The following is a 27,756-nucleotide window of genomic DNA, read 5'->3' as shown; positions in this document are numbered from 1 at the left end:
CCTGATTTGTGGTCTGAACATTGAAGCCATCCATCTGTTTGACTTCGTTGAAAAGAATCCATAGAACAAATGCTATGTGCAAAACTTTCCAGTAGATTAGAAGGGTCACTTGGTACTTTTAGATTGCTCTCTTCAAATTTCACAGATAATGCAAGTTTTATACTAATTAAGTGTTATTTAAATCTGCTGGATTTGGGGCTCATGTTTTTATCATCATCCTCTCCTCCTCTACATCATCCTCTCCTCCTTTGAAATATGGGTCACATCTTTCAAAGCGAGGTTAAGAGTTGTGAGAGTCACAGGTGGTGAGTGGGAGAGAAGAGTGGTAGATGTGGGCAGTGAGAGTCCTGGGGCCTGGCACCCTGCTGAATACACATCAGCCCCAGGAGGCAGCAACTCTTTGCTATTAGCTCTGAATATTTGCTTTGATCACCAGGGAGCTGCTATGGATTAAATGTTAGTATCACCCCCAAATTCATATGTTGAAACTCTAGTATTGTAATGTGATGTATTCAGAGATGGAATGTGATGTATTTAGAGATGGGACCTCTTGGAGGTAATTAGATCATGAGGATGGAGCCCACAGGGTGGGATTAATGCCCTTATAGAAAGAAACAGGTGAGCTTGCATGCTCTCTCTCTATCATGTTGAGGGTACAATGAGACCATCTCTAAAACCAGAAAAAGAGCCCTCAGAGGACACCATATCAGCTGGCACTTTGATCTTGGACTTCCCAACCTCTATAACTCTGAGAAATAAACGTTTGCTGCTAAGTTCCCCAGTCTAAGGCATTCCATAATAGGAACCCAAACTCACGAAGATAGGAACTTGGTGGCTACTCTCATTCTCGACACAACCTCCCAATAATCTGATTTTAATCCCCTTGGAGCTGACAAGGGATATTTCTGCCTTCTTGGAGTTATTACTGAAGAAGCCTCTGAATATCTTCTTTTCGGGTTGCCTAGAACTGTGCATCAGCCAGACTGAATACCACCCGAGGAACTGAGCCAAGGCCCTGTCCCGGAGTATGCAGGTGCCTCCACAGACAGAAGGTTCTGGGGGCGCTGGTGTCACTGTCTCTAAAGGCATGAAGAGGAAGGAGAGGGGCTTCCCTGGATCCCCTGGATCCTGCTGCAGAGAGCACACTGGGAGCTGTGGGCACAGCTTCTGGAGGCAGATTTCAGCTTGTAAGAGAAAGTGTTTTCCAACCATCACAGGTGTCCTGCTGCCTTGAACCCCCTCATACCACAGAGAGCTCCTCACAAAAAAGTGAATGGCCACTTGTCAGGAAAGGTTTCCAGAATGAAATGGGAAGCAGCAAGGACCAAAACAGAGTTCAGCTCTGGCATTCTGAGATTTTATGAATCTGTGTGTGCGCATGTGTACACACATACAATAAAGAATGTGTACACATGCGCACACACACAGAGATTTACATATAAGCATGTATTTGCAGGCATGCATTGACATGTGTGGATATGTATATATATCTAGAGAGAGAGAGAGCACATGCAAGAAAAATAGGACCAGATAAAAACAGACTCTGGCTTCAATTTCAGGAAGGCCCAAATATGACAAACAGAAGTGGATTTTATAGAAGAAAATGAAATAGAACTTTTGGCCGTAAAGACCTTTTGACCATTTGTTGATGAGGAATAACAATAATTAGGCTGAAATCCAATACTTTGGCCACCTGATGTGAAGAGCTAACTAATTGAAAAAGACCCTGATGCTGGGAAAGACTGAAGGTTAAAGGAGAAAGGGGAGACAGGATGAGATGGTTAGATAGCATCATCGTCTCAATGGACATGAATTTGAGCAAACTCTGGGAGATAGTGGAGGACAGAGGAGCCTGGTACACTACAGTCCATGGGGTCGCAAAGAGTCAGACACGACTTAACAACTGAACAACAATAACAACAAAGATTAAACTAACATTCACAATAAAAACCCAAAGCGGGCCTGCAGAGTCTGGGAGGGGACAGAGCTGAGGTGTGTGTGTGGCAGGCTGTGGCCCCGGTCACTGAGGTGTATCTCAGGTGGTCCAAGGTGGGAACACTGCAGGGTGCTCAACAGCCACTAAGTGTTACCTGGGCAGTAAAGGTCCTCCTCCTTCCTCCCACCCATCTCAGATTCTGTTTCCAGGAAGGACAGCAGGTCAGTCTGGACCAAGTGGACGTCAATCAGCAGTGTGTCATACAGACACCTCCTCAGCAGGCACCTCACCACCACGGCCAATGTCAGGTTCTTACCACCATGATGTGCTCCGTGATAAAGAGAAGGATGTGTCTGGGGTCTGCTGAGAACATTCCACTGTACAGCTTCTCCACCAGCTTCTGGATGAAGTGGGAGATGTTGGCAAGTGAAGGAGCAGCAGCAGCTTCTGCATTCGGCTGAGGCTCTCTACTGCCTGGAGGGTGGGAGAGGGTGACAGACCAAGGCTGAGAAATCAGCAGTCTGAATTGCCTTCTTTGCACAACAGTCTCCAAACTCCTCTTGGGAACCAGCCACATCTTACCTCTGTACGTCTCATTGTAATCTGTAAAATCATTGCTTCAAAAATGGGATCTTATACACTGTAGGTACCCAATGAATACATGTTTATTCAGAGTGATATTGAACAATCAGTGATATGAACCAAGTGGGAGGAAGCAAGTGAGGAGCAGCACATCTTCCAGTGACCATTTGGAAGAAGATTGGATGGGAATTTAACGCATAGGTAGTGGGAAGGCTGTCATGGTGACCCAAGTCCCTGATGTTATGTGGGAAAGAGGATGAAAGTGTAGGATCAGATCACCCATCTGTGCTCATCAACACACCACATGTTGTGCTCAGATATGGATGCAAGCATCTCAGTTAATCCTCATTAACCACCCTCTAAGTTACCCACGACTGTCCTCCGCACTCACATGGTCCAGCCTCTGGCTGGAGTAACACCACCGTCCAGTCATAGAGCCACACACAGGACTGGGCTACCAAGCTTACACTTTTCATCACTCCATTACCCTACCATACTCAGATAGCCCAGAAAACCAAAAGTCAGGGTTTCCTCACTGTGGGGCAAGAGGAATCCAAGATACCAGTCATGTCACTAAGGATTCCATGGCTCAGGAACCACAGAAAGAACTTTTGTACAATCTTGTTGGGAAGTTATAGCTGCCCCAAACCCAAATGTTCTGAATGAAGTTTCAATTTGAACTTCTTTGGGGCAATGGCAGCATCTTCATCCAAGTTCATTCATTTAAGAGCTGTTTACTATGCCCAGGCATAGGGGAGCAAAAGAATGTTCAATTCAGGTGGACTTTTTGACTCCCCTCATAAGAAGAATATTTTATACTGAAGCTAGAGGATAACTGATGTTAGCTCAGAAGACAGGGCTTTCTGTCTCTGATTGAATCAGGAGTGGCAGGGGTGACATGAAGGGGTAATAAGAAGGCCATTCCATGGGTCTCCGGGCAGAGTCACTGAGCTCTTATTGCAGACAGGTGGAGGGCAGTTTCCTGTGGTTCCTAAAGTATCCACAGTCCTGCAGCCTAGTCTTCCTCCAGGGTTCTGGGGTCAGCAGTTGGCAGGAGGTGGCTTCTTACTCAGCCGTCAGCAACAGTGTCATAAACCAGGAGGAATAAGTCATCCACCCGCACTTACCTCTCAGCATCGATGCATGACCTCCACTCATCAAGTGAAATATTTCCATGGTGGAAAGCAAGATCTCAGACTGAAAGTCCCGCTTCTGTTGACTGGTGGCATTGTCTGGAGAAGCCTGGAAGCAAACCCTGAACTAGACACCAGCCACATGGTCATCATGTCCACTCAGTCCCTCTCCTGATCCATATGCTAACACTGCAGCTGCTGGGAGTGTGGACAGCCAACAGCTCACAAGTGCCCCTTCTCTGGGGCATTGCCCTCTGCTGATTAAGTTGCTTCACCCAGGAGGCAATGCCCACTTCCCAGGACAAGTGGTGGTGGGAGGGGGGGCAACAGGTAATGACCACCTTGCATGTACCTCAAGGTGGGGCCAACTCTGGGATGCAGATATAGCAGACCTCAGCTTCCCTTGGAACCAAGCTACTTCTGAAGCCAGGTCCTGCCTAGTTTCTCCCTCATTGTCCTCTACATCCCTTCTCAGCTTTCCTGAGAGCACCGCCCCCAATAAATCACTTCCAGAAAATCCCCACCTCAGACTCTGTTTCTAGAGACCTGGCTAAGACCTGTCCTCATTCATCTCCTCACCTGTTGCTCGGCGATCTCCCTCTGCTGGGGACTGTGGTTCCCCGAAGACCCCCTCCCACCAATCACTGCAGTCCCGGGAGATGTTCCTGACCACCAACCAGCTGGCATGCACATGCTTGGGTGAGCTCTCTCAAGAGACTGGCCCTCGGGACTCTTTGGGCATACCCACCCTCTTAGCACCCACACCCTCCCCGGTCTGTTCCTGCGACACAGGCCTGAATGAAGACCTTTCTAACTCACCTCCAGGAGCACCTCCAGGGGCATCCACTGCTTAGGGTTTGGAGCCCCAAGCAAGAACTCCCTCAAGAGTAGCTGCATGAATTCCTTCAGCTGCTTCCGGGTGGGATGTGACTCGGCAGGAGCCTGTAGACCCTCTGCGGTGTTGTCACCTTCAGCCTCGGTCTCGGGACTGCTGGGGTTCTGGGCAGACTCAGTCATGACCCCCTCAAAGACAAGAGAATACCAGCATGAGTTGCCTGCCCTGCCCCAAAGCACTCACATCTGACATGTGCACGGTGGGATTCTCATCAAACCATTAGCATGTAAGGAAACTGAGGCTCTGAGGAGGTAGGCGGGCTCAGAGGTGGCCTGCTGTGACTTCTGAACCTGTGGTGGGCAGAAGCTGGGCACAGAGCTAGAGAAACCAGTAGCAAATCAGCAAGGAAACCCAGGATGTGTCCCGGGCAAGGCATTTCCCTCCTCGGTGCCATAGTTCCCCATCAGTCAACTGGTAATGATGGAAAGGAACACACAAAGACATGTGGGGATGAGATGAGAAATCTTGCATACAGCATGCCTGGCTCTGGTATAGTCAAGATAGCTGGTTCCCACCTTTCTGTGGGGTCCTCACCTTTACTGCCTGCCAGGCTCTGATGTTGTTGACCCTCCGGTGGAAAGAGAAGTGGGACTAGAGCCAGTCTAAGACCCTGAAGTGCCTTGGTCTTCACTTTCTCAGTTATACATTACAAAAATATTGGGAGATAAATGTGATGGGAGTCATTAGGCCAGATACGTCTGGGAAGACATGGAGATGCTGGGAGGCTAGATGACACACCCAAGGACATGCGGCCAGGGACTCCTGACTCCTGGCCCATGAACTTTTCATGCAGGTTCATCTGCTGGCACCTCCCTTGGCTCATTCATAAAATTAATGCAGCCATTCTTAACTAAGCTGTAAAATGAATTTAATGGCACCTAGGGAGGTGGTTGACTGTATTAATTAGTTCCATGTGGCCTTGGCTGGATAGATGCCATATAAAATCGTAGCAAATGGAAATCCTTTTGGCCACCTGCCTTCTGCACAAAAACAGGTCTGTCACATGTTCTGAGTAACAAAGGACTTTTGGAGCTGACTTGGAGCTGAAAAGAGGCCAGGAGGTACTGGGAAAAGAGTTCTGGAACCAGGGCCTGTCTCATCCACAGTCGACTGGGAGGTGACCTTGGGCCAGGCTCTCCTTCAGGTGGGAACTACTGAGTGTAGCCCTGGGTCAGGGCTCTGTGGCTACTGGCGGGGAGATGGCTGGAACCCCAACTCAGCAGATGGTGAGCCTGGCCTGTGGGCATAGGGGCTGAGGTGGTGATCTGGACTCAGAATGTCAGACCATCAACTTAAGGTCCTGTCCCCCTCCAGGTGAGGGGAATGGTGAGAGGCTGTCTGTAGAATCCTGCTTCCTCCCTGTCTGGCCAGGGGGCGCCTAGCTTCTGGGCAGAGGTCCCACCCCCCACCCCTCCAGTGCTGCCTTTGATCTTTTTTGCATCTTTTTTTTAACTTACTTTTCTAGTATGTTGCTTTAGCTGGTATTAACCCATCAAAACATCTTATCTTTTTGCAAATCTTCTGGTCTTTATAGTTAGTCTTTTTATTAAAACTAAACACTTAAATTTTATTAGGTCATTTATTGTTATTTTAAACTGACTGATGGAAACAAATAGGTTTCAGGGTGAGAGACTGAGGTGTAAATCTTGGCTTAGTCACCTATGAATCACATAAGCTGTGGCATGTTTCATTTCCTCAACCCTTTCAACCCTTTCGACCCTTTCCTGAGATGGGTCTCATGGCCCCACTAACCTGGAAGGGAGCTGGTCTGTGGAGCTTCACCTCCCTGAATCTCGCCTCCACCTTTAACACCTGCAACGGGCCTGTTAGGGGATGTGAAGCACCAGGCTCAGGAGATGGAGGCTGGCACCATCAATACACTTCCAGAAAGGCTTAGCTAAAAGAGCATATTCATCCACTTGGCCGTTTAGCAAATAATTATGGAGCAAACATTACTTGCCCTCATTGTGCTTGGGATGACTTCTGGATCCTCTACTTACCAATATGCCTAACGTATTCCTTTGGATACAGTTACTGATTTGCAGACAGGAATCGATAATTCACTCTCCTTGGTTGGGTCTCAGCTCCTATTCCACCAAGGCAGGTAACGAGCAGATTTCTGCCCTTCCTTCTCCAGCACCTCCCTTCACGCTGGTCCTCACTTGCTTCTCTGAGCTCCCAGATGCTCCACACTCATGAGTCCCCTTGACCAGCTGGGACTGGCTCTTGCTCTCAAACTCACTCATATATCTTCCCATAGTGACCTCTCTACCCCCACACTGACACCTTGTCCTCAAGACGCAGCTGGTCCCTCTGCCCTCCCAGCTGGGCCTCGGCAAGCCCTCTGATTGAAAAGCACCATAGCCTGCAAATAGAACAAGGGTCCTGCAAAGAAGACGGGACCCTGTGGCAGTTCCACCCCTCTCCTAGCCGGGGCACCAGCTGTGGGCTTCCTGGAATGGAATCTGTGGTTTCCTCATGCTCCATGTGTGGGTATTCTGTGTTGATCTGGACTTAATCTACCATCAAATTTCTCATCACTGAGATTCCTGACAACTCAAAAACTTACTGAATCTCAGAACCGAAAATGACTTGAAGCTGTACCTCATAAACAGAAGGAAAACTAGGTTTTGGCTAGGTTGACTTAAAATGTATTTTCATTTGGGGAGGGGTGTGAAGGCATTTTGTCCTTGAAGGGTGATGATGCTCACCCCTGCTCTCACCAGGGCAAGGCGGAGGTGTGTCTTACCTTCTGGGTTCCCAGGGGGAAGGTGACTGCAGCCAAGGTCTGGAGGAACTCTGGGGCTCGCCAGACTGGATCCTGGGGGTAGGTGCCGTGCACAAGGCCAAGGAACTGCAACACACTGGCCGGGAATGTCCGTTCCCAGGCGCTACGTCCAGAACCTGTCGAGGGCTGAGGACATGCTTCGTGAGAGGCAGCACGTGGGGGCACGACTTGGGGCTTCATAGGAGCCAGAGGACTTGAGATCTAGAGAGACCTCCTTTCTGAGCCTCTCAACAAGACACCTTATTGCAAGACTCCTAGTAATAATACGACCTATTTCTTAAGATTGTTGTGAGAATTAAATGAGACATTTTAGTGCTTCAAGCTTATTTTCACAGTGACTAGTACAGGGTAAATATAGAAGAAGCAGGGGGATAAGGTCAGATTCCTGGTGGCTCAGATGGTAAAACATCTGCCTGCAATGCAGGAGACCCAGGTTCAATCCTGGGTCAGGAAGATCCCCTGGAGAAGGAAATGGCAACCCACTCCAGTACTCTTGCCTGGAGAAGTCCATGGACTGAGGAGCCTGGTAGGCTACAGTCCATGGGGTTGCAAAGAGTCGGAGAGGACTGAGTGACTTCACAGAGAGGATTTGGACTTTTGCAAGAATTTGATCAGGCATCCCCTGAAGGTGCTTAGGCAAGGCACCAGGCTGGATTCTGCGGGTAGGTGCCCCAGAATGAAATATTAATGCTGGACACACGTGTTTCCACTGTGCTCTCACCCTGTGATCCTGCCTGAGTGAGTTAACCTCTACAGCATCTATATTTGCACAAGGAAGAAAATGCTGTCTGCTCCCAAGGATAGTTGCACACAGCAGAATGGCTAACATCTGCAAGACCAACAATGCTAAACAACGACAAGGACCTGGAGCAACTAGAACCTTCCCAGAATAAGAGTTACTGAGTGTAAATTGACTCTTTATTTTGGAGACTGTTTGGCAATATCTACTAAAACAAATCATGTGTACAACTTAACCACAATTTCACGCTGGGTATATTTCTAACAGAAAGAAGTGCGTATGTCCAACAAAAGATATGTACATAGCAGCTATATTCATAATATTTCCAAATGGAAACAACCCAGAAGGAAAAAATGCTGATCCATTATCACAATAAAATACTACTGAAAAGTAAAAAATAAATAAATAAATAAGGAACTACGAACACATACAACACAAGCAAATCCCACTCGTGTTGAGTGAACTCAGTCGTGTCCGACTCTTTGCGACCCCATGGACTATACAGTCCATGAAATTCTCCAGACCAGAATACTGGAGTGGGTAGCCGTTCCTTTCTCCAGGGGATCTTCCCAACCTAGGAGATACAGGGGATCAACCTCGTATCTCCTGCATTGCAGGCAGATTCTTTACCAGCTGAGCCACAAGGGAAGCCCTGAGTGAAAGAAGCGAGATGCCAAAGGGTACATATTGTAGGATTCCACTGACACCAAGCTCAAGAAAAGGCAAACAAATCTATGGTTACCACTGTGCAAGGGAATAACAGCAAGCAAAGTAGTTATAAGCAAAATAAATAAACTGAGAAAGATATTCACTGCAATTTTACTTCTGATCTTCTCTTATCCTTTCAGTTTTTGCCTTTTAGATTTTGATGCTTGTCTACCATATTTGGTAAATGATGCTTTCGTGGCAGATAGCTTCACTGAACCAAAGTCTGCCTCTGACTTTGCTTTTGTTATATGTTTTTGTTAGATCCCAGAAGACTGTTTAAGGGTGATGTCTGTTATTCAACAGTTAACCATTTTATGTTTGCTGTTATAAAGTGAATGTTTGGTCTTACTTTTTCACTTCTGTCAGCATACTAGGTATTTTCTTCACTTTAAATGCTTTCATGTTATTTCTTTGGTTTGCTTTTTCTAAATAGCATTGATTCAAAAGGTAATAAACTTTCTATGCTGCAAAACAAATTTTTTCAGGCATCCTCAAATTAACTGCACACTAGGTCTACAAGAGAGCCATGAATAAATTTCCCAGAGATGGAAAGTGTAAAGATCGCTTGCTCTGACTAGGACAAAAACAAACTGGAAATAAATAACAGCAATTTAAAAAAAAAGTTTAACTACATGGACATTGAAAAAGAGGAATCAAAAAGGTCTCTTTTTTTAATAAAAAATTTCTTTAAATCTGCAACCACAGAAACACTAGAAAACAACAACAAAAAATGAAGATGTCAAATATCAAAATTTTAGAACTAGCCAGAAAAAAATGAAGGGGAATGACATATATATCCAAAGTTGTTTTTTATAAATCCACAAATCTTCAGCTCCTTAAGCAATAGGATGGGTGAGGTAAAGAAAGGGCATGAATTTACAAATAACTTATGAATAAGAAGAGGAAAATATTTGCAAAAAAAAAAAAAAAAAAGAGGAAAATAAAAAAATAAAAAAAAGAAAAAGAAAAAAAGAAGAGGAAAATAATCACAAGGAAAATTAAATGAATTAAAGGAGACCATTTATGCAAACTGAATACTTGGGAAGATTTTTTTAAAATATCAGTTACCTAAACTAGGTCAAGGAGATATTTAAAAGCCTAAGCAAGTTGATAAAAGAAAAAATTCAGGCCAAAGCTGTTTCATAGGAATGATTTAAATAATATAAGAGTCATGGATTTAGCATCTTCTTGAATAAAAGAATCTTTTTTTAATAAAACTAGCATAATACTGATATCAAAACTTGACAACATGTGAAAAAAGAAAACTGAAACCTAATATCATTTATGAACATGTCTGCAAAATCATAAATAAAATATTTACAAGCAGAATAAGGAAATATGCTAAAAGAATAAGAACAGAGTGACAAAGTGAGATCTTTGCAAGAATGCAAGGAAACCTATTGATATAATTCATCAGAGGTAACTGGTTAAAAGAAAAAAATGTAATCATCTAAATACCTGCTAAAAGAGTATTTATTTTTTTATTTTTGTATTTAATCTTAATTGTAGGATAACTGTCTTACAATGTTATGGTGCTAGTTTCTACCGTACAGCAACATGAATCAGCCATAAGTGTATATAGATATATGTCCCGTCCCTCTTGAGGCTGTGAGGACCAGGCCAAGCACATTTGTAGAAGACTGTGGGATGTATGTCAAGAGGAATATATACATATAATGTCTATTGCTATCTTCCTGAGAAAGAGAACACGTGAAGTGCACCTTGAACCAGTATCCCACATCCTGGAATTTATACCAAGGAGGTCATCAAACTAGAAAGAAAAGATATCTTCTCAAGAAAGCTCATTACAGACTTTTTATAACAACGAATTTTCTGAGGAACAATACAAATTTCCATCTACAAATATAGATGATTCCCAACAACATGTTGGGGGAGAAAAGGCAAGAGGAAATATGTGGCTTCCCTGGTGGCTCAGAAAGTAAAGAATCTGCCTGTGATGTGGGAGACCTGGATTCAATCCCCGGATTGGGAAGATCCACTGGAGAAGGGAATGGCTATCCACTCCAGTGTTCTGGCCTAGAGAATTCCATGGACAGAGGAGCCTGGCAGGTTACAGTCTGTGGGGTGGCAAAGAGTCAGACATGACTGGGTGACCAACACTTTCAGGAATTTATGCGGTCTGATTCCCTAAGGACATGGTATACTCTTAGGTGTCTGAAAGATATTCTACTAATGTTCACTGTGGTTATCTCTGGTTGGGTGTGCTTCAGGTGATTTTTACTTTCTACTTTTTTTCCCTTATTTTAAAGGTAATCATGCATTATATTACAGAAGCAATTAGGTTTCCACGCATATCAAACCTCCAGTTGCCTTTAGAGTCTACAGAATGAAGCCAGAATTTTTCATGGGTGTTCTTGTTACCTGGTCCACAATTAGTTCTGCTCACAAGCCACACGGCCTTTGCCTTCAGTTCTAAAACAACCTCTCCACCCACCTTCAAGGTGGACCTGGAAGGCCTGAATCAAAGGCTCTCTATGTGACGTCTGCAACTGGCAGGCATCTGTCTTCTCTAAGACAGGTCTCTGTCTGGTGGGTCCCTCATGAGAGGCCCACCTGTCCTGGTAGAGGTGAGCTTCTTGAGGGAAGAGGCCCCTGAAGGGAAGGGACCACAGGGCCCTTGAAACTCTCAACTCAAAGCAGTTGCCCAGAAATGTTCCCTTTGACTGGAGGCCTTAAACCTCCCAGTGAAGAAAGTCAAATGTTTAAACAAATGGAAAACAGATGTCTTCTGGTAAGAACACATAAACTCCACTGGGGACATTAAGGCTGGGTTTCCCATTGAGCACCTAAGCTATCACCTTGCCTCTTCTATCAAAAGTTCTTAATAATACCTGCAAATTATCAGCACTACTAGAAAGTTGCTGGGAAAAGTCAAGGGTGATTTTTCTGAGCCTGTCTTCCCATCGGAACCCCTCTCAGCATGTGGGGAACGGGCCTCACCTGGTTCATGGTGGCTTTCAGCATCTCTAGGAGCAGCAGGGCGCCTTCCGTGCACAGCCCTGCCCGGACGACTTCTTCTGTGTGATGCTTATGCAAGAGCCACTGGAGCATGGCGTCCAGGCTGTCCTGAAAGAGGAGGCAAGTGCTGTCAGAGACCTGTGGGTACCACCAAAGAGACTGGCTTTCCACCCAGTATGCCACATTTCCCTGGGGACCCCAGTGAGAAAGACAAAACAGCACAGGTGGCCGGTCCACTAGAGGCATTTCAGCCCACTGATGGAGCATAAGGGAAACACACATGTCTAAAATAGGCTGCAGACCCACCAGCAACTGGCATTGGGTCTGCCATCAGAAATACTCAATCTCCCAATCAACTTTAATGAATTTTTGTAAATGAGATTGCAGAAAACATGTCAAATTCAAAGGCTTCAGGGCAAGTGCAATCAGGAGCGAGAGCATGGGGTTGACAAGCAGGACAATCTGACTTTGCTTCTTTAAAAGCTGGGCTTATGCAAGCTATTTAGCCTCTTGGCAGTTCAGTCTCCTTCTCTGTGAAATGAAACTTACATTATCTGCCCCATGGGATTGTTATAAATATCAAGTGAAATAAAATATGTAAAACATCTGTCACGGGTCCTGACATTCAGCAAATGTTTGTTTCCTGAGCCAGAGTACGGGAAAAAAAATACAAGTTTTTGATGAATTTATCAGAGTATGTTAAGAACTTGATTTTGAAGTGTGATCTGTAATACTATTAACATATATCAAGATTGAGATAAGTCAAATATAAGGATATGCAAGAAGTGAATTTTTCAGTCCTCAGCAAAGCTGTGCCCCTCCAATGACGTCAGTACAATGCAGTTTAACTCAAGTCTATCAAGACCAAGAAACAATTTCTGAGTCTGTTTATCAGGTGCTCAGGAGGGTGAGCAAGAGGCGGGGTTTGTTTTTGATGTGCTCAGCATCTATGGAGAGAAGCAGCCATAAACGTGCTGGTGCTTATACAAGGCGAAGGCATGATGAGGCTTGAGAGAGAAAGGTTCCCACTGTCTAGGGGGTCTCGGCTCAAGGTCGCATCTGAGTGGAGAACTAAGGAAAGATAGCTTTCCAGGAAGGTGAGATGGTAGAGGGCTCCTTAAAGGCCCAGGGCAGGCAAGGGCAAAGCAGGTGGTCTTACTGGGGAGGTGACTCTGGAGGATCACAGAACAAAGGGCCAATAAGAAAGGAAGATGGGCTGGGAGACAAGTGAGATCCCAATCAGGGAGGGGCTTGATGCTGCCTGGGGACTCCGAACCTGATCCCACAGGAACAGGAGCCAATGAAACCTCGGATTTGGTGCAAGTCAGAGAGCTAGTGAGTGAGAAGCTAGTGTGAAGGTATCCACAGTGAGGGGAGACTCCTCTTTGGAGGAGGAATAGGAGAGCAATACACAGGACAGCAGTTGATCAAAAGTGTGAGCCAAGGGGGGCAGCTTCTGGTTTTAGGTGGGACATAATTTATCATACTTATAGTCAATGAGGAAAGAATCAGTAGAAAAGGAGATGCTGAAAATACAGAGAAAGGATAATAAGGCATGCAGTCACTTGGGAAAGGAGTGGAAGGAACACAGATCAGCCTTGAAAAGGTGACTTTGCCAGTGACAGTGAGAGAAGGTGATAAAGATGGTCTTGGAATACACAAGTGATGGAAGGTGGAGTCCTGAGGCAATGCCCCTTCATGGGGGCTTCCATTCTACCGTTATTTAAGTCATCTGAGCAAAGGGTAGCTGTGGGCTGGAAGACTCAGGGCATGTAAGGCTCACACTAGAATGCAGGGGCATTGCTAAGGTACAGGGACATGTTTCTCTGAAGGTGATAAAATGAGGCTCTATGCCTGCGGTGGCAGCAATTCAACCTCCCCATGTTGCCCCCACCATCATTTGATTTGTCTACCCAGAAGGAGAAAAACTTAAAAGTGGAACTGATAAAAAACAGAGATCTGCTGGCAGGGACAAGGGAGACAGAGGCTGAGGAAGTCAAGGATATTTGAAGAGCAAGCAAGGAGGTGGGACTGCTAGGGAGGGAAGTGGGTCAAGATGAAAGTTGGAAGACATGGAGGAAGGTGAGGAGAGTCTTGGGGGATACAGAAATCAGAAACCCAAGTGTTGTCACTCCATCCTGAGAGCCCCTAGAGCCTACCTTGGGCCCATCCACCAGCTCTGTAAGTGGTGTCTGTAGGAAGAAAGTGGATACGATGAGGTAGACTTCTGGAATATGAACATGGTGGGCCAAAAAGTCACTCAAGACTCGGAACCCAGGAAGCAGGCAGGGGCTTTGGTCAGGCGTTGCAGGATGGCTCTTCAGGTTATCTATCGATCAGGGAGAAGCACACAAAATCCAGTTGAGAACAATTGCTTCTGGTCAACATGGGGATTGGGCACAGGAAGGGATTCTCTCCCACCAACCCATCCTACAGACCTGCCAGATGGAAATACGTCATACATACAGAGCACAAGAATGTGCTCAGTAAGAATTTCTTTTCCTATTTCTGATGTGCTCATTCATTCATTCAAACACAGATGCTTATCTGGTGCCTACCACCTTAGAGGTAGCAAAACCTCTTTGCATAGGCAATAAGAATGTAGTGTTCTGATAAAATATACAGAACCATGGGCCTTCATCAACTACTTACAATGTGGTGGGAGGAACAGACATTACAGAATTAAATACCTAAATAAAAATATGCTTGCAAACTATGATAAACCCTCTCCCCAAAAAAAGAAGTATAACAGAGGTGCCTTAATTGATATGGGACCCTCCTCTCCTGGAGGAAGTGACATAAAATCGATACACAGCCCAGAGAGCCGTGCTGGTGTTGAGGCTTGGGGAAGCACCTCTGCAAGAAGGAAAGGGTTAAGGAGACTTTGAGGAGTGGGAAGAAGTCCCCAGCATCTGAAGAGCAGTGAGGCCATGTGGGGAGGAGTCTGAAAAAGAAAGTTAGAGGTGGGGGAAGGGGTCAAGGTCAAGGTGACGCTACAGCAGGCAATGTGAAGGCCCCCTAGTCCTGGCAGGTCCTCATTCACAGGTGGCACCCTGTCTCCTGGAGATGGCCACACACTCACCCATCACGATGTCCATGCTCTCGGAGCTGCGCTCCACCCAGGAACCTGCAGGCAGGCCGTCTTTAAATCGCCCGCGGAGGGAGGGGCTTGACAAAAAGTGCAGCAGCAGCTTCAAGCCCAGCACCACTGTGCTGGGGTGCACGTGGCCCTGCACGAAGAGCAGGAACCAGTCGGGCCCCAGGTTCAGAAACATCTCTTCCTTTGTCCTGGTGGGGAAGGGGGTCAATAAATGCTATAAATTATCTCTCAGCCCACAAGCAAATGACACGTCCAGAAAATACAAATGACATCCAGCTTCGTCAGTCACCTAGGAAAGGCAGGTTAAGGTTAACATCTGGACATCACTCGGCAAAGTATATATTACATTTTAAAAGGTCGGTAATGTTGGCAAGGCTGCTGCGAAAGAGGTGAATTTGCCTACCAATGACTGAAGCATAAGTGGGCCAAAGCTTTTGAAATATATTGGAAACTGTGTGCCAAATGATAAAGCCCTGCTCACTAATATTCATACTTACACAGTGTCTGACTGGCCACCCACTAATTACATCAACCTAGTCACATAAAAGACACCATGGTTACTTAACCCCCTTTTAAAATACACTGTTCGGAATTAATCTTAATGGAATAGTTCACTATTTATGCATCTTTATCAGTTTAGACAAAAAAAAATGTTTAACTGTCACTTTCAATAATGAGCTTTAAAATGATGTGTCTAGAGAATACAGACTTGCTAGAGGGAACTGGAGGACAGAGAGATGGGAGCCAATGCTCAAGGGCAATTGTTCAGCAAAACCTGAGTCTCCTGAGAGCCAGGAAAGGGTCCATCCTGGCTGGGCAGCATTCTCAGCATCAGTTGCAGATTAGGTGAGATGAGGGCATGGCCACTGAAACCAGGAGTCAAGAGATGGTCCTCTCTTTTAGTCATGACTTCATTTAGTAATTGGATGACTTTGGTGAACTCTGATCATCTTCCTTCAATATGACGATGAAGAGGATGATGGAGGTGACTGTGGTGATGAGGATGATGGAGATGATGTTGGTGGTGGTGATGATGATGATGAGGATGATGGTGGTGACAGTGGTGGTGGTGATGGTGATGGTAGTTAGCTGTTGGAGTTTATACAGTATCCCAGGCATCATGCTCAGAGTTATCCATCTATTAATTTCTGTCTATGGCAGCTACTATTTTTATCTTCACAAAGATGAGTAGAAGAGAGACATAGAGGGCTTAGGTCACCTCCCTAAGGTCCCTGAGGTCAGAGCTGGGATTTGAACCCAGGAGGTGAAGTTGTCAGAGCCCAAGTGCTTAAGCACTACATTATATTCCTTTTCAAAAAGGTGAAAAGGTAGAGACTAGCTCATCTCCCTGGGTCAGGAAGATCCTCCAGAGGAGGGCATGGCAACCCACTCCAGTATTCTTGCCTGGAGAATCCCATGGACAGAGCAGCCTGGCAGGCTGCAGTCCATTGGGTCGCACAGAATCGGACACGAATGAAGCGACTCAGCACGCATGCAGCTCACCTCCAAGGCTCACCTTCCAGCTCTACTATGCACTGATTCTAGAAATCTAGAGACTTTTAAAGCACTATGTACAAGGCTGATTTACTGAGGGGTAACTCCCCAACCCGACGCCTCCCAGCCCAAACCACATACACACTAAAAGGTCAGCTTAGTGAGAGTAGAATCTGGACTGACTTTTTCAGCATGGCATTCTCGGAAGGAGAAACAGTATCTGGCACACAGTAGGTACTCAACAAATAGCTATTGAATTAGTGACCCCAGAGCCGAGATAAAGCAGGCAGTCCAAGAGAGTTAATGGAATTTTATGACTGCATGTTGTTTTGAAAGTTAACTGAAGGCAGATACTTCTTTTTCCAACTTGGAAAAATAACTGAATGGCTAACAGTAAATAGCAGAAGAATTTGGCAAGCCTTTTCCTTGATAGATGTTATTTAGGCTAACCATTTCTCCATTCTATTGTCTGCCAAGTATAGGACATCAAAATCAGTAATTATCACAACTGCCAAGACAATAACAATTACACTATAGCAATGGTGACAAGAAGAGTTTATTGTAATGATAGCAAATCTGTTTTGAGTTACTCATGCCATTTAACATTTGCATCAGAATATCTTAGGGCAAGGTCTGCTTTATTGGGTGGAGAGAATATAATTTTCTTTCTTACTAGCGCAGGAAACCAACTCAGAGATGCTAAACTTTTCATTAAGAATAGGTTTTAATACTGCACCCTGTATGAAACAGCCTTGTGGCAAATCACTCTTTCTGGAACTACTTACTCAGAGGACAGATGAAGTTGGGAAGAAGAGATTACACCAAGCAGCATCTCCAGCAACTGATTTCTGAGCCAGATTGTCTTTCCAGATGTTTGGCTTCCAGCTACGAAAAAAGAAGATTCAGATTTGAGAGAAAACGGATGTAAAGAGACATAATATTTGCTGCAGTAGGCAATCATATTCACCAAATGCTTACTTCTCCCAGGAGTTGAGACATGCATGGGACTTGAAATTTTGGCTTTCAATTCTAGATCTCCATGTAATGCTTAAAAAGAATTTCTGAAAATGTTTCTAAAGTTCCCTTTAACTAGAGATGTTTATGATGCTCCCCATAGCCCACCCTCCCCCAAACAAATCCTAAAAATGATAGGGTCAAATTTTTCTTCCAGTAGAAAGAGTTTTAAAATTATCATGGACTGTAACATTTCCTGAGCACCTACTATGTGCTGGGCATTATGCAAGGCAGTGGGAGCAGAGTGGTGAAGATTATGGTACTCAATCTGGGTCCCTGCTCTAGTCTAGGACTTTTGCGTGTCTATGCTGCACTAAAAAATAGAGCTTGAATTGCAGCAAGAGGTATGTGGATCCAATGGGAGAAGAAACTTTACTTCTGAAGTGTTATTATGACCTTGAAGGACAAACAAATACTGTCTTCATAGATAATTAGCAGATGAAAGTTTTAGAATGGAGTCCCCATGAGAAGGAGGGTTGAGTACATAGTGTACTGTTAGCTAATTACCCATTCATTCAGCCCCTTGGTTGGCCAGTTATTTTACCACCAATTCAGGGCACACAGCATGCTGTGGAAATAGAACTGATGAGGCAGCTTGGAGAAATGGAGTCAGAGTACCCTCTGTTTGGATTCTGGCCCCTACTCTCTTTAAGTTCCTAGTCTCTGAGTCTCTGTTTTCTCATCTGCAAAATGGGAATAGCAATTCCGACTTTACAGGCTTGACCTAAGGATAAGAGATAATTTATCTGGATTGAATGACATTAGCCAAGAGAATCTTCTGTGATTAGAGTGCTCTCTAGCTGCCCTGTCTAATACAGTAACCACTAGCTTCACATGGTTATTTAGCACTTGGAACACGGCTAGTGTAACTGAGGAACTGAATTTTTAGTCACATTTCATTTCAATAAATTTAATTTAAATGGCTACACTTGGTTAGAGGCTCCCATCTTGGACAGAGCAGATTCAGGAGGCCCAGGATAAAGTGGTCAGTAATAGTCCCCTTCACGTCTGCCCCTAGCAGAGGGAATTCGGAACCTGATGCAGCTGCTGTTCTGAATCTGGTTGAGGAGAGAGAGACTCAAAGAAACAAATCACAAGCCTTGGCATGAGAGTAAGCTCTAGAAGCCTAGAGAAGGTGAGCTAACCTGGCTTGTGGGGCTGGGAACGGCTGGCCTAGTGGGGTGAAGTGGGGGTGGGGTGGGGCAGGGGAGGTGATCCTGCAGAGGGAACAGCAGGGCAGAGTGGGTGGACAGCAGACCATCACACATTAGAATGTATAAGTGCTACAGGGTATCGAAGCTGGGGCTCTCCAAGGGAGCCAGGCAGAGGCTGGGGTGTGAAGGCGCCCACCTGCCGATCTACAGGGCGCTGTTATCCTGCAGGACTTGGAAGCCTTTCCAGGTTGTGAAGGAAGGACACACTATTTTTATTTGCGACTCTAATAATATAGCTGTGACGTCAGAAGACAGCACCTGGGAACATCTCGGTTGTGCTGTGGGTGCCTTCCCCTCCCTTCCCGCAGCCTTTCACTCAAACTGGCCCCACTGCATGTGGCTGTCAGGGCTGCTGTGGGTGTCAGACTGGCATCTGGGGAAGGTCTTCTCACCGGGCAGGGAAGGGTCCGGGGCTCCGTCCACACAGATCTGCTTCTCGTTCACCGACGAAGGCTTGAGGGTGTACACCACAAACAGCCCAATTCTTAAGGTAGCAAGAGAAGGACACATTCAACTGTGGGTTTGGCCCATGTCTCCTGAGCACCCATGAATGTTTTCTACACAGATCTACCCAAATGCAGCTTCAAGGGAGGACTTGAGGGGGAATCGCATTACTCTGATCAGTGTGATCTTTCCAGAGACTTCTCCAATCTGTCAGGATTCATCAGAGAAGCTGACTCTGGCTCTGCCAGGTCAGTAGGACAGACATGGCTGAGGACACAACAGCTGAAATGTCCTATCAGCTGGGAAATCTGCAAAAGGCAGGCGTGTTGGGTCACTGGCTGGTGAGGATGGCCGGGCTCATGGAAATTCTGAGTTTCTTGGTAGGTGTGTCTGAGTACCAGGGAGCAGTGAACCCACAGCCCTGTTGAGGAGTCTAGGGGACCCACCCCTTTTTTCAAGCCATGAACAGAGAAAATGTTTCTAGGAGGGTCCAGGGAAATAGAACCTGCTGCTGCATTGAAGGGCAGTGCTGCTGAGCTGAGTGTGGGAAGGAGAGAGCTGGGGTCTACGTTCCCTCATGAAGCAGCCCTGATGCTCTGCCCTCTCTCCCGGGGAGCTGGCACAATACCTGAGCAAGTCCTGGAGGCTGAAGTGGCCCCTCAGCTGACAGCCCAGGATGGCGATGATGGTGGACATCTTGGAGGGGGTGAGGCCTGGCTCGTTGAAGAGGAAGACGAGCTTGGGAATAAGCTGCGCCTGGTGAGCAACTTCAGCATTCCGGGGTCCTTCCCTGGTGAGCCCAGGAGAGAGGCAGTAAAAGCTTTTACTGGAATGAACCAAATTTGCTGTGTTTCTGCTAAAAAAGGTTCCACAGTCTGGGTTTGCCGGCCCTCTGACTCTCATGCTCTCCTGGCAACTCGTCAAGATGCTGTCAGACACCCATCAAATATGTGTCTGCCCAGTGCTCCAGTCGCTGGGGAGTGAGCCTCCCATGCCCTTCCATCCGCAACACCACCCCCACCGGAAACTGCCTTCAAAGACAACCACCAGTTATTGACTTTTAAATTCCGAGCCTCAGGGAAAACTAATGCTGGTCTCAGGAAACTCAGAACGAAAAGAGCAGACTGGAGCACGGCCGCGGAGCACTTCCCAACAGCCGGAACGCCGGCCTCGGCCAGCCCGTCAGCATGTGTGTCTTCCTGCTCGCCCCAAACCACAAAGTGGATGAACACGCCGCTAAGAGTCAAAGGGGAGAGAGATGGGATTCAAGCCTCCGCACCCCCTCCTCAGGATAATCGCAAATACAGTTTCCTGTAAACTACTCCCCCAAAGAAAACAGCTCCCAGGGTGAGTGTCCATCTCTTAGAGAACAACAGGTACAGAAAGACAGTGGAAAGGGGGAAAGAAAGGAAACTGGAGGAGAATGAATGTGGATGGATTGCTCCTTCTTGAGCCGTCTTTCAGCACTGCTGTGTTAAATTCTGCCGAGCCCCATATCCCTGATACACAGAAGAGGTAGAACCAGCCAATTCTGTGTGTGGCTTGCACTCATGGGTTCAGTGGGAAGATGTGCATTCATCACCTATAAGTCTCCAATGTCCTCTGTGGTCTCATCACAGCACTGAGCAGCCTGCTTTCTGCATTCCTTCTCCACAGGACTGTGTCTTGTCCTTCCCTGAACCTCCAGCACTAAGAAGTGGAGTGGGTTATAACAGATAGTCAATCATGAGTGAATGAATGAAAGGGTGGTTGCAAACACCTTCAAACACTAAGGTGCTAATGATCACTAGGACAGTCAATCTCTAAGGAGTCAGGTGGAGGTGGATATGAACAGCCCATTGTGTAAGGAAGGAGGTGGGTTGATAAACTGGCTTCCCTGCCTCCCTTTTCCCTTATTCTGATCACAATCTCTGGTTTTCTTTGGGACTTGCCTCTTTCTAACTCTCCTCCACCCGCTCCAGAGGGCAAGAGATGCTCCTGGCCTGACCACATGACCTACGATGGCTCGTGAGACTCCATCCTACTGCTAGGAGTATTGAGTGAAAAAAAAGCTCTGCTGACTGTACAGAGCTGAGGAGACTCTATGAAGTTGCCCAGCCAGAATGAAACCATCATGGAAGAAAGCACAGACAAGACCAGGGATAGATCTCAGATAAAGTAATATAAGCATCATCCAAACAATATGTGAAGATCTGCCTCTGTTAACTGTATAAGCTAATAAATGTCCCCTTTCTCTGCTTTCCTTTTCACCCTCTATTTCTTTCTTCTTTAAGTTGGTTTGAGTTCTGTTTCTGCCATTTGCTATCAAAAGACCCTTGATTAATTCAAAAAGTAACAATGTGATGGCATTTGGAGAGGGGCCTTTGAGAGATACTTGGGTAACGAGGGTGAAACCCTCATGAATGGAATTAGTGCCCTTATAAAAGAGACCTCAGAGAGCTCCCTTATCCCTCTGCCACTTGAGGTTGTAGTGAGAAGGCAGCAAACTATGAACCAGGAAGCAGGTCCCCACCAGACACCGGATCTGCCAGAGTCTGATCTTAGATTTCCAGCCTCCAAAACTGTAAGAAATAAACTTCTGTGGTTTGTCAGTCCCCTAGTCTATGGCTTCCATTGGAAGAAAAGCTATGGCCAACCTAGACACATATTAAAAAGCAGAGACATTACTTTGCTGACAATGGCATGTCTAGTCAAAGCTATGGTTTTTCCAGTAGACATGTAAGGATGTGAGATCTGAACCATAAAGAAAGCTGAATGCTGAAGAATTGATGCTTTTGAACTGTGATGTTGGAGAAGACTCTGGAGAGTCCTTTGGACTGCAAGGAGATCAAACCAGTCCATCTTAGGACTTCCTTAGGATTTCCTTTAGAGGAAATCAACTCTGAATATTCATTGGTAGGACTGATGCTGAAGCTGAAGTTCTAGTACTTTGGCCAGCTGATGTGAAGAACTGACTCATTGGAGAAGACCCTGATGCTGGGAAAGATTGAAGGCAGGAGGAGAAGGGGAGGACAGAAGATGAGATGGTTGGGTGGCATCACCGATTCAAGGGACATGAGTTTGAGTAAGCTCCAGGAGCTGGTGATGGACAGGGAAGCCTGGCCTGCTGCAGTCCATGGGGTCACAAAGAGTCAGACATGACTGAGTAACTGAACTGAACTGAACGAGCCTATGGTATTTTTTGTCTTAGCAGCGGAATAGACTAAGACAGACCTACTGCCCCCTGGGGACCTCATGCTCTGGGAACTGGAGAAGTCCATAGTTACTGAGCAACCGGCTGTCCTGTCCTCCTAGTCCTATTCTTGGCATGAAACCTTAGCTGCAACCCCCCCGTTGCCAAAGCCCAGCCTACCTCGTTGACTGAAGGATTTCCACTAGATGGGAAAAGAGAGAGAGCTCCAAATTGTCAGCAGCATTCATCCAGAGCTAGAAGACAGAACACAATGAAGTCAAGTGTATGAAGGGAAGGGTTGCCAGGCAGTGTGAGCTGGTGAGGAGCTCGGAGTGGTCTTCTTTGGCTTGGAATCACTAACACAGCTTACCAGCTCCAGAATCATATCAGTTCTCCTGACCACACCACCCCCAGGAGAAAGTGCAAACACCATTCCTGTCTTCCCCATCTCTGCTGTGGTCTGGAGCTTTGCTGTGGATCTAGATTCAAACCAAGGACACCAACAGTGACCATCTTCTACCTGTGTCCCACCCTGGGTCTCACAGCCTGTGCCTCAACACAGCAAATGCATCTCATTCTCACAGGATCCTACTATACAAGGCAAATACCAGTGTTCCCAATTTAGAGATGAGAAAATAGAAGGTAAGATAGACCTTTGAGAAACAGGTCCCTTACCACCAGCAAGTCATTGAACTGGAATTAGGAGCTGAGTCTCACCTCTCAGGTTTTATACTGCAGCAACTATGCATTCAGCTTGTGCATGCAATTTCTTCAGGTCCCCTAGCTATAGAACCTGTAGCTCCTATGCAACAGAATTGTGAATGACACACCCTTGTGAAATGCACTGAGATTCTAAGAGGGAAGTTTATCACTCAGGTTATTTTCTTTATTGTAAATAAAATGCAGCTGCTCCCCATTCTTCTGGGGCAAAGGTGATAGTGTGCCTTCATTCTTATTTCTATTAATACTTCCCTTTAGAGAGCTCTGTTATTCTCATCTAAATGATGACATTTCCTAAGTCCCAGAATCTAGAAAGTTCAGATGTGGGAGTTTAAAGAGTGCACTCTTATAGCAGCAAAAAGAGCTCACACTTACAAATGGTACCATTTGCTGGAGGCAAGAAGGATCGCACAAAGTCCCAAAACCAAATCATTATCCGCATTTAGTAGATAAGAACGGTGAGTCTCAGAGAGACTGAGTACCTTGTCTGGCGCCCATGGTTTTTAATTGGCAGAGACTGGCTTCAAAGCCTGGTCTGTCTGACCATGGAGCCCATACTCTTTCCTTCTTGCTGCATTCCCCCACAGGCATCTCCTGCAGACAGTGACTCAGAGAGTCAATAATCAACCTCACTTGAACCAAGCAAGTAGTCATGGCTCCATCCATTTACTTATGGGGAAAAGTGGAACAACCTCAGTGGCTTTAAGTTTATTATGAAGGCAGAGACTGTCCCTCTCCAATCCGCAAGGCTCAGCATCATACATGCCATGTAGTGACCTCTTAATAAGGATCCACTCCCTTTTTTTTAAGAGTGAATACAAAGTAAACCAAAATAAGACAAGTGGAATACTCTTAAGCCAAAAACAGCCTGACATATTTCCAGCCCCTGAAAGCACCATCACTGCCAGGTACACACAGACGTAGGGCAGCTGTCATTTGAGAGAGCTGGTGTTGATAAATGTGGCTCCTGGGAAGGTAGAGGTAACCAGACACGGCACCCCAACATACTCAAGAGGATGCCAAGAGCTTTGCATACTTGAATTCATGCATTCATTCATGAAGGCAGTCACTGAATAAATGATACACCAGGCTCTGTGTTGGGAACTGGGGTAGCTGAGAAAGTAAGACAGACACCCTGAAGCATACACCTCCCCTGTCTTCTGCTCCAGAACTTCAGAAAAATAAGTTGCCCCAGCACACTTGAGGCTACCCAGCTCTTTTAGAAATTATGTAATGCCAACTGTCTGAATTTTGGAAAACATGCATAACTGAATCTTTTGGTTGTTATTCTATGTCACATAACCCCTGTACTAAAGACTGTATTAAGATGTCTGTATTAAGTTAGTTTGAATATCAAATGAATAATGTGTCAAATTCTGCTCTCTCCCCACCCCTAGGACGACCTCAGTCTCAGAAAGGGGTGGCCTTTTCTGAAGCCACAGGCCCAAGGCATGCATGCTTTCAACTTCCTGTCCCTTTCAGCTTCTTAATGTCCTGCCCCTCCCTGCTGCAAACCAGTCATCAAGGGTCGGCCCCTTCTGTTGTAACCTACTCTCTGCTCCCCAAACCTTCCCTTTCCTTGAAGGATTTGTCCCATCAAGAGTTGATTCTTACACTGGTATTTTAGATGCCCCCTTTTCACTGCTCAAGTCTCCTTAAGTTCTGAAACACTTCTCCTTTAATTTTCTTCTCTCCTTGTCTCTTCTTCAAACACCCACCAACTGTCTCCTTCCAGCCTCCTCCCTGCTCTTCGCCTGATGTCCAATTCCACCATTTACTTTTCCCTGGGCCTGTCAGTGACCTCCAAACACAAGAGACACATCCCTGCCCTGATTTCACTTGACGTAGCCAGCACCGGGGAAATCCTTCTTCTTTTTAAAATTCTCTCCTCTCAATCTTTTAAAAATGTTATGTCATTTCATTGGTTTATTGTGGATTTTTAAAAGCATCTTTTCTGCTTGTTTTTATTAGTTAGTTCCCTATTTTCTTAACCCAAGTGTGAAAAGCACCAGCTCAGCTGAGGGGCTAGTTCATTCAGGGAGGGGATGGGTGGTGCCCATGGTGGTTCCAGGAGCAGGCAGTGGGAGCCAGGTGGGTTCCTGTGTGGGTAATTCCTGGGCTGGGCTGGTGGCAATGATATAGAGGAGCCAAGATGCCTGAGCATGGCCATGGCATTTTAGAAGGGGCAGCAGTGTGGTCAAGGCACACTGACTTGTTTACTAGGGTGGTAAGGCTATTTTGCATATCTGCTTCCTGCTGTGCACTGGGAGCCCATATCCCAGGTCTGGTTGACTTCCCCAACAATCCTTGCATCAATCTCCAGATCCAGGAGGAGAAGGGGACGACAGAGGACGAGATGTTTGGCATCACTGACTCAATGGATGTGAGTGTGAACAAGCTCCAGGAGATGGTGAAGGACAGGGAAGCCTGGAGTGCTGCAGTCCATGGGGTTGCAAAGAGTCACCTCTATCTGCAATAACATCGCTGCAGGTGCCCCAAGCCACATGTTCTCAAATGCCTGTGGTTGTTCTCATCCCTACATGGGAGTCAATGGCATCCACTCCACCTGGAACATTCCCCCACTGAATATGTTCTGCCAGACTCAGCCCCAGAGCCCTGATTAACGAGCTGAGCTGACTGTCCCCTCTTCAGACTCCCCAGAGGTCCTGTCCCCCCCCTCACTGGCACCCAGCACATAGTGGCATCAGCTATGTCCTGTCCTGGGCCCAGATGGCTGTGTGTGGGAGCTCTGTCTCGGTTATCACCATACCTCCAGAACACACCAGCATGTGACCAGCACTCAATAAATGATGCTTTGTGAAAGGATCTACCCAAAGGTCTGCCCAATACTCCTCACTCAGCCTCCTATGTGCCCTCAGGATCTCTCACTCATTCCTTTACAAGAGCATTTCTAAACAGTAAAGCATCATCCAAAGGAACTGGGATGCTTTAATATCCTCCGATGTATGGAAGCCTACAGTTTTAAAATCTTTTCCCAGGTAGTAGCAGATTTGACTCCCACACCAGCCTGTGAGGGAGAGATGATGGCCTCCCTTTCACACAGGAGAAGACTCAAGCTCAGAGAAGTCAAGAGACTTGCCCGAGGCCATACAGCCTATTGGGGGTAGGAGTTAATTATAGAACAGGGACTCTGAGCTCCAAAGCCTTTGTGGTTTTCTCTCTCACTACCACCTTGACCATGGAGGAAGCTGATTCGCTGGGTTTAGAGGAGGCTCCAAGCTTTCTGTATCATCACCTACCTGCTTCTTTAGGGCTAGTGACCAACCTCCAGTTTACCTCAAAATTGCAGAGGATGTGTTGAAAGACACCAACGTTGGTGATTACAGAGGACCCAAAGCCCAGTTCTGCAGTGCCAGTGATAGACAGGATCAGTTGAAAAATGCGATGGTTTAGGAAAGAGGTCTTTTTCCTCAGGAGAAAAGCCATTATCTGCAAAGGTTAAAACACAAAGCAGTTTCCTAGTGAATGCATCATCAGGACTCTCTCCCTCATCCACCTGTTCCTACCAGCACCTTTTGTCAGCCCAGTCTGAAAAAACTCTGCTCTCTCGGACTACCTCATCCATTACCTTTTTCTCAGAAGGAAAACAGACACCAGCTTTTGCGGCTGCTTCCCCACCAGTGTCCACTTTTCTGTACTTATGTGGCTTCCCCTCTCACTGTGGGCCCCGGCTCCTTCCTGAATTTTCCACATTTCCAGAATGCCACGGTCTCCTGGTTTCCTTCCACATTTCTGTGCTTTTCTCATTTTCCTTTATGGGGTCCTACATTCATACCCATCACACAGATGATGCTGTATCACTAGGCAGCCATCAGCTTCACTTCAGGCTGCTGTCTCCAGATGTACCATTCTGCCATTCTGCTGTGCCAGGCCCTGGGAAACTGACAACACACAGACATCCATACCAGGGTCCAGGCACTGGAACCCCAGTGGCCCACACTCATCTCAGAGACGGACTAGGTGGATCTAACCTCGCCTCCTGTCTCTGCTGACCTCAGGAGCACAAAAGTCAGGCTGACCTACCATTCACGTGTATCTGGGTTCTCATCCACTTCATTGAGATTCTCAGCTCAGCTCATTCACAGCTCAGTTCCCCACTCCTGGATCTAACAAAGCCCACCCCCTGTCCTCTTATACATACTCTTCCAGTGTGTCTTCAGGAAGTCTCACTTGTTGTTACTGGCTGAATGTTTGTTTTTCCCGAACTTCATATGATGAAGCCCTAGTCCCCAGTGTGATGGTATTTGGAGGCAGGTCTTTTGGGAAATAATTAGCATTAGATGAAGGCATGAGGGTGGAGCCCTCACAGATGGGATTAGTGCTCTCAAAAGAGTCACAGGAGAGCATTCTTCCTCTCCCTACTCTGCCATGTGAGGATACAATGAAAAGTTGGCCATCTGCAATCCAGGAGGGTCCTCACTCAACCTGACCATGCTGGCACCCTGATTGTGGACTTACCAGCATCCAGAACTATGAGAAAATTAATTTCTGTTGGTAATAAACCACCCAGTCTATGGTATTCTGTTATAGCAGCCCAAACTGAGACAATTTAAATCAGCAAATAGTTTCTTTTCAGACTATTCCAGTCACTTCTTTGGCATATCTACCATTCCTCACTCTGCTACCAGGACATAATTAGAATGGCTGAAAGTTGCATGAGAAAAATCACTCAAGTTGACTGATTTCACTTTACATTAATAGTGTCAAATGTCAAATTGGTATTCAATTTGGCCTGGCAGTCCAATTCTGTTTTTTTGTAAGCTGGCTTTCCTCATCCTACAGATGATGACCCTCAACTCTTCTCCTCTCTCCACAAC

The 27,756-nt window shown here is 46.2% G+C and overlaps 1 protein-coding gene across 4 annotated transcripts in view; it reads right to left on the bottom strand.

Annotated features, from left to right (window-relative positions):
- Positions 1 to 27,756, bottom strand: part of WDFY4 (WDFY family member 4) — a 247,190-nt gene that overhangs the window by 127,285 nt on the left and 92,149 nt on the right. For all 4 annotated transcript variants that reach the window (XM_065919941.1, XM_065919942.1, XM_065919943.1 and 1 more), the window contains 12 exons: positions 26,216 to 26,368; positions 22,379 to 22,452; positions 19,655 to 19,816; positions 18,975 to 19,066; positions 17,140 to 17,239; positions 14,843 to 15,048; positions 13,920 to 14,089; positions 11,743 to 11,868; positions 7,296 to 7,460; positions 4,471 to 4,674; positions 3,646 to 3,760; positions 2,253 to 2,410 (listed from right to left, as the gene is read on the bottom strand). In XM_065919941.1, the coding sequence (XP_065776013.1) occupies positions 2,253 to 2,410; positions 3,646 to 3,760; positions 4,471 to 4,674; positions 7,296 to 7,460; positions 11,743 to 11,868; positions 13,920 to 14,089; positions 14,843 to 15,048; positions 17,140 to 17,239; positions 18,975 to 19,066; positions 19,655 to 19,816; positions 22,379 to 22,452; positions 26,216 to 26,368 (1,725 nt within the window). The remainder of the gene's footprint in view (positions 1 to 2,252; positions 2,411 to 3,645; positions 3,761 to 4,470; positions 4,675 to 7,295; positions 7,461 to 11,742; positions 11,869 to 13,919; positions 14,090 to 14,842; positions 15,049 to 17,139; positions 17,240 to 18,974; positions 19,067 to 19,654; positions 19,817 to 22,378; positions 22,453 to 26,215; positions 26,369 to 27,756) is intronic.

The sequence above is a fragment of the Muntiacus reevesi genome, chromosome 2 (genome assembly GCF_963930625.1).
Source record: "Muntiacus reevesi chromosome 2, mMunRee1.1, whole genome shotgun sequence".
Taxonomy (NCBI): Eukaryota; Metazoa; Chordata; class Mammalia; order Artiodactyla; family Cervidae; genus Muntiacus; species Muntiacus reevesi.
Note: the sequence above shows the minus strand (reverse complement) of the source record. Positions and strands in the feature narration are given on the sequence as shown.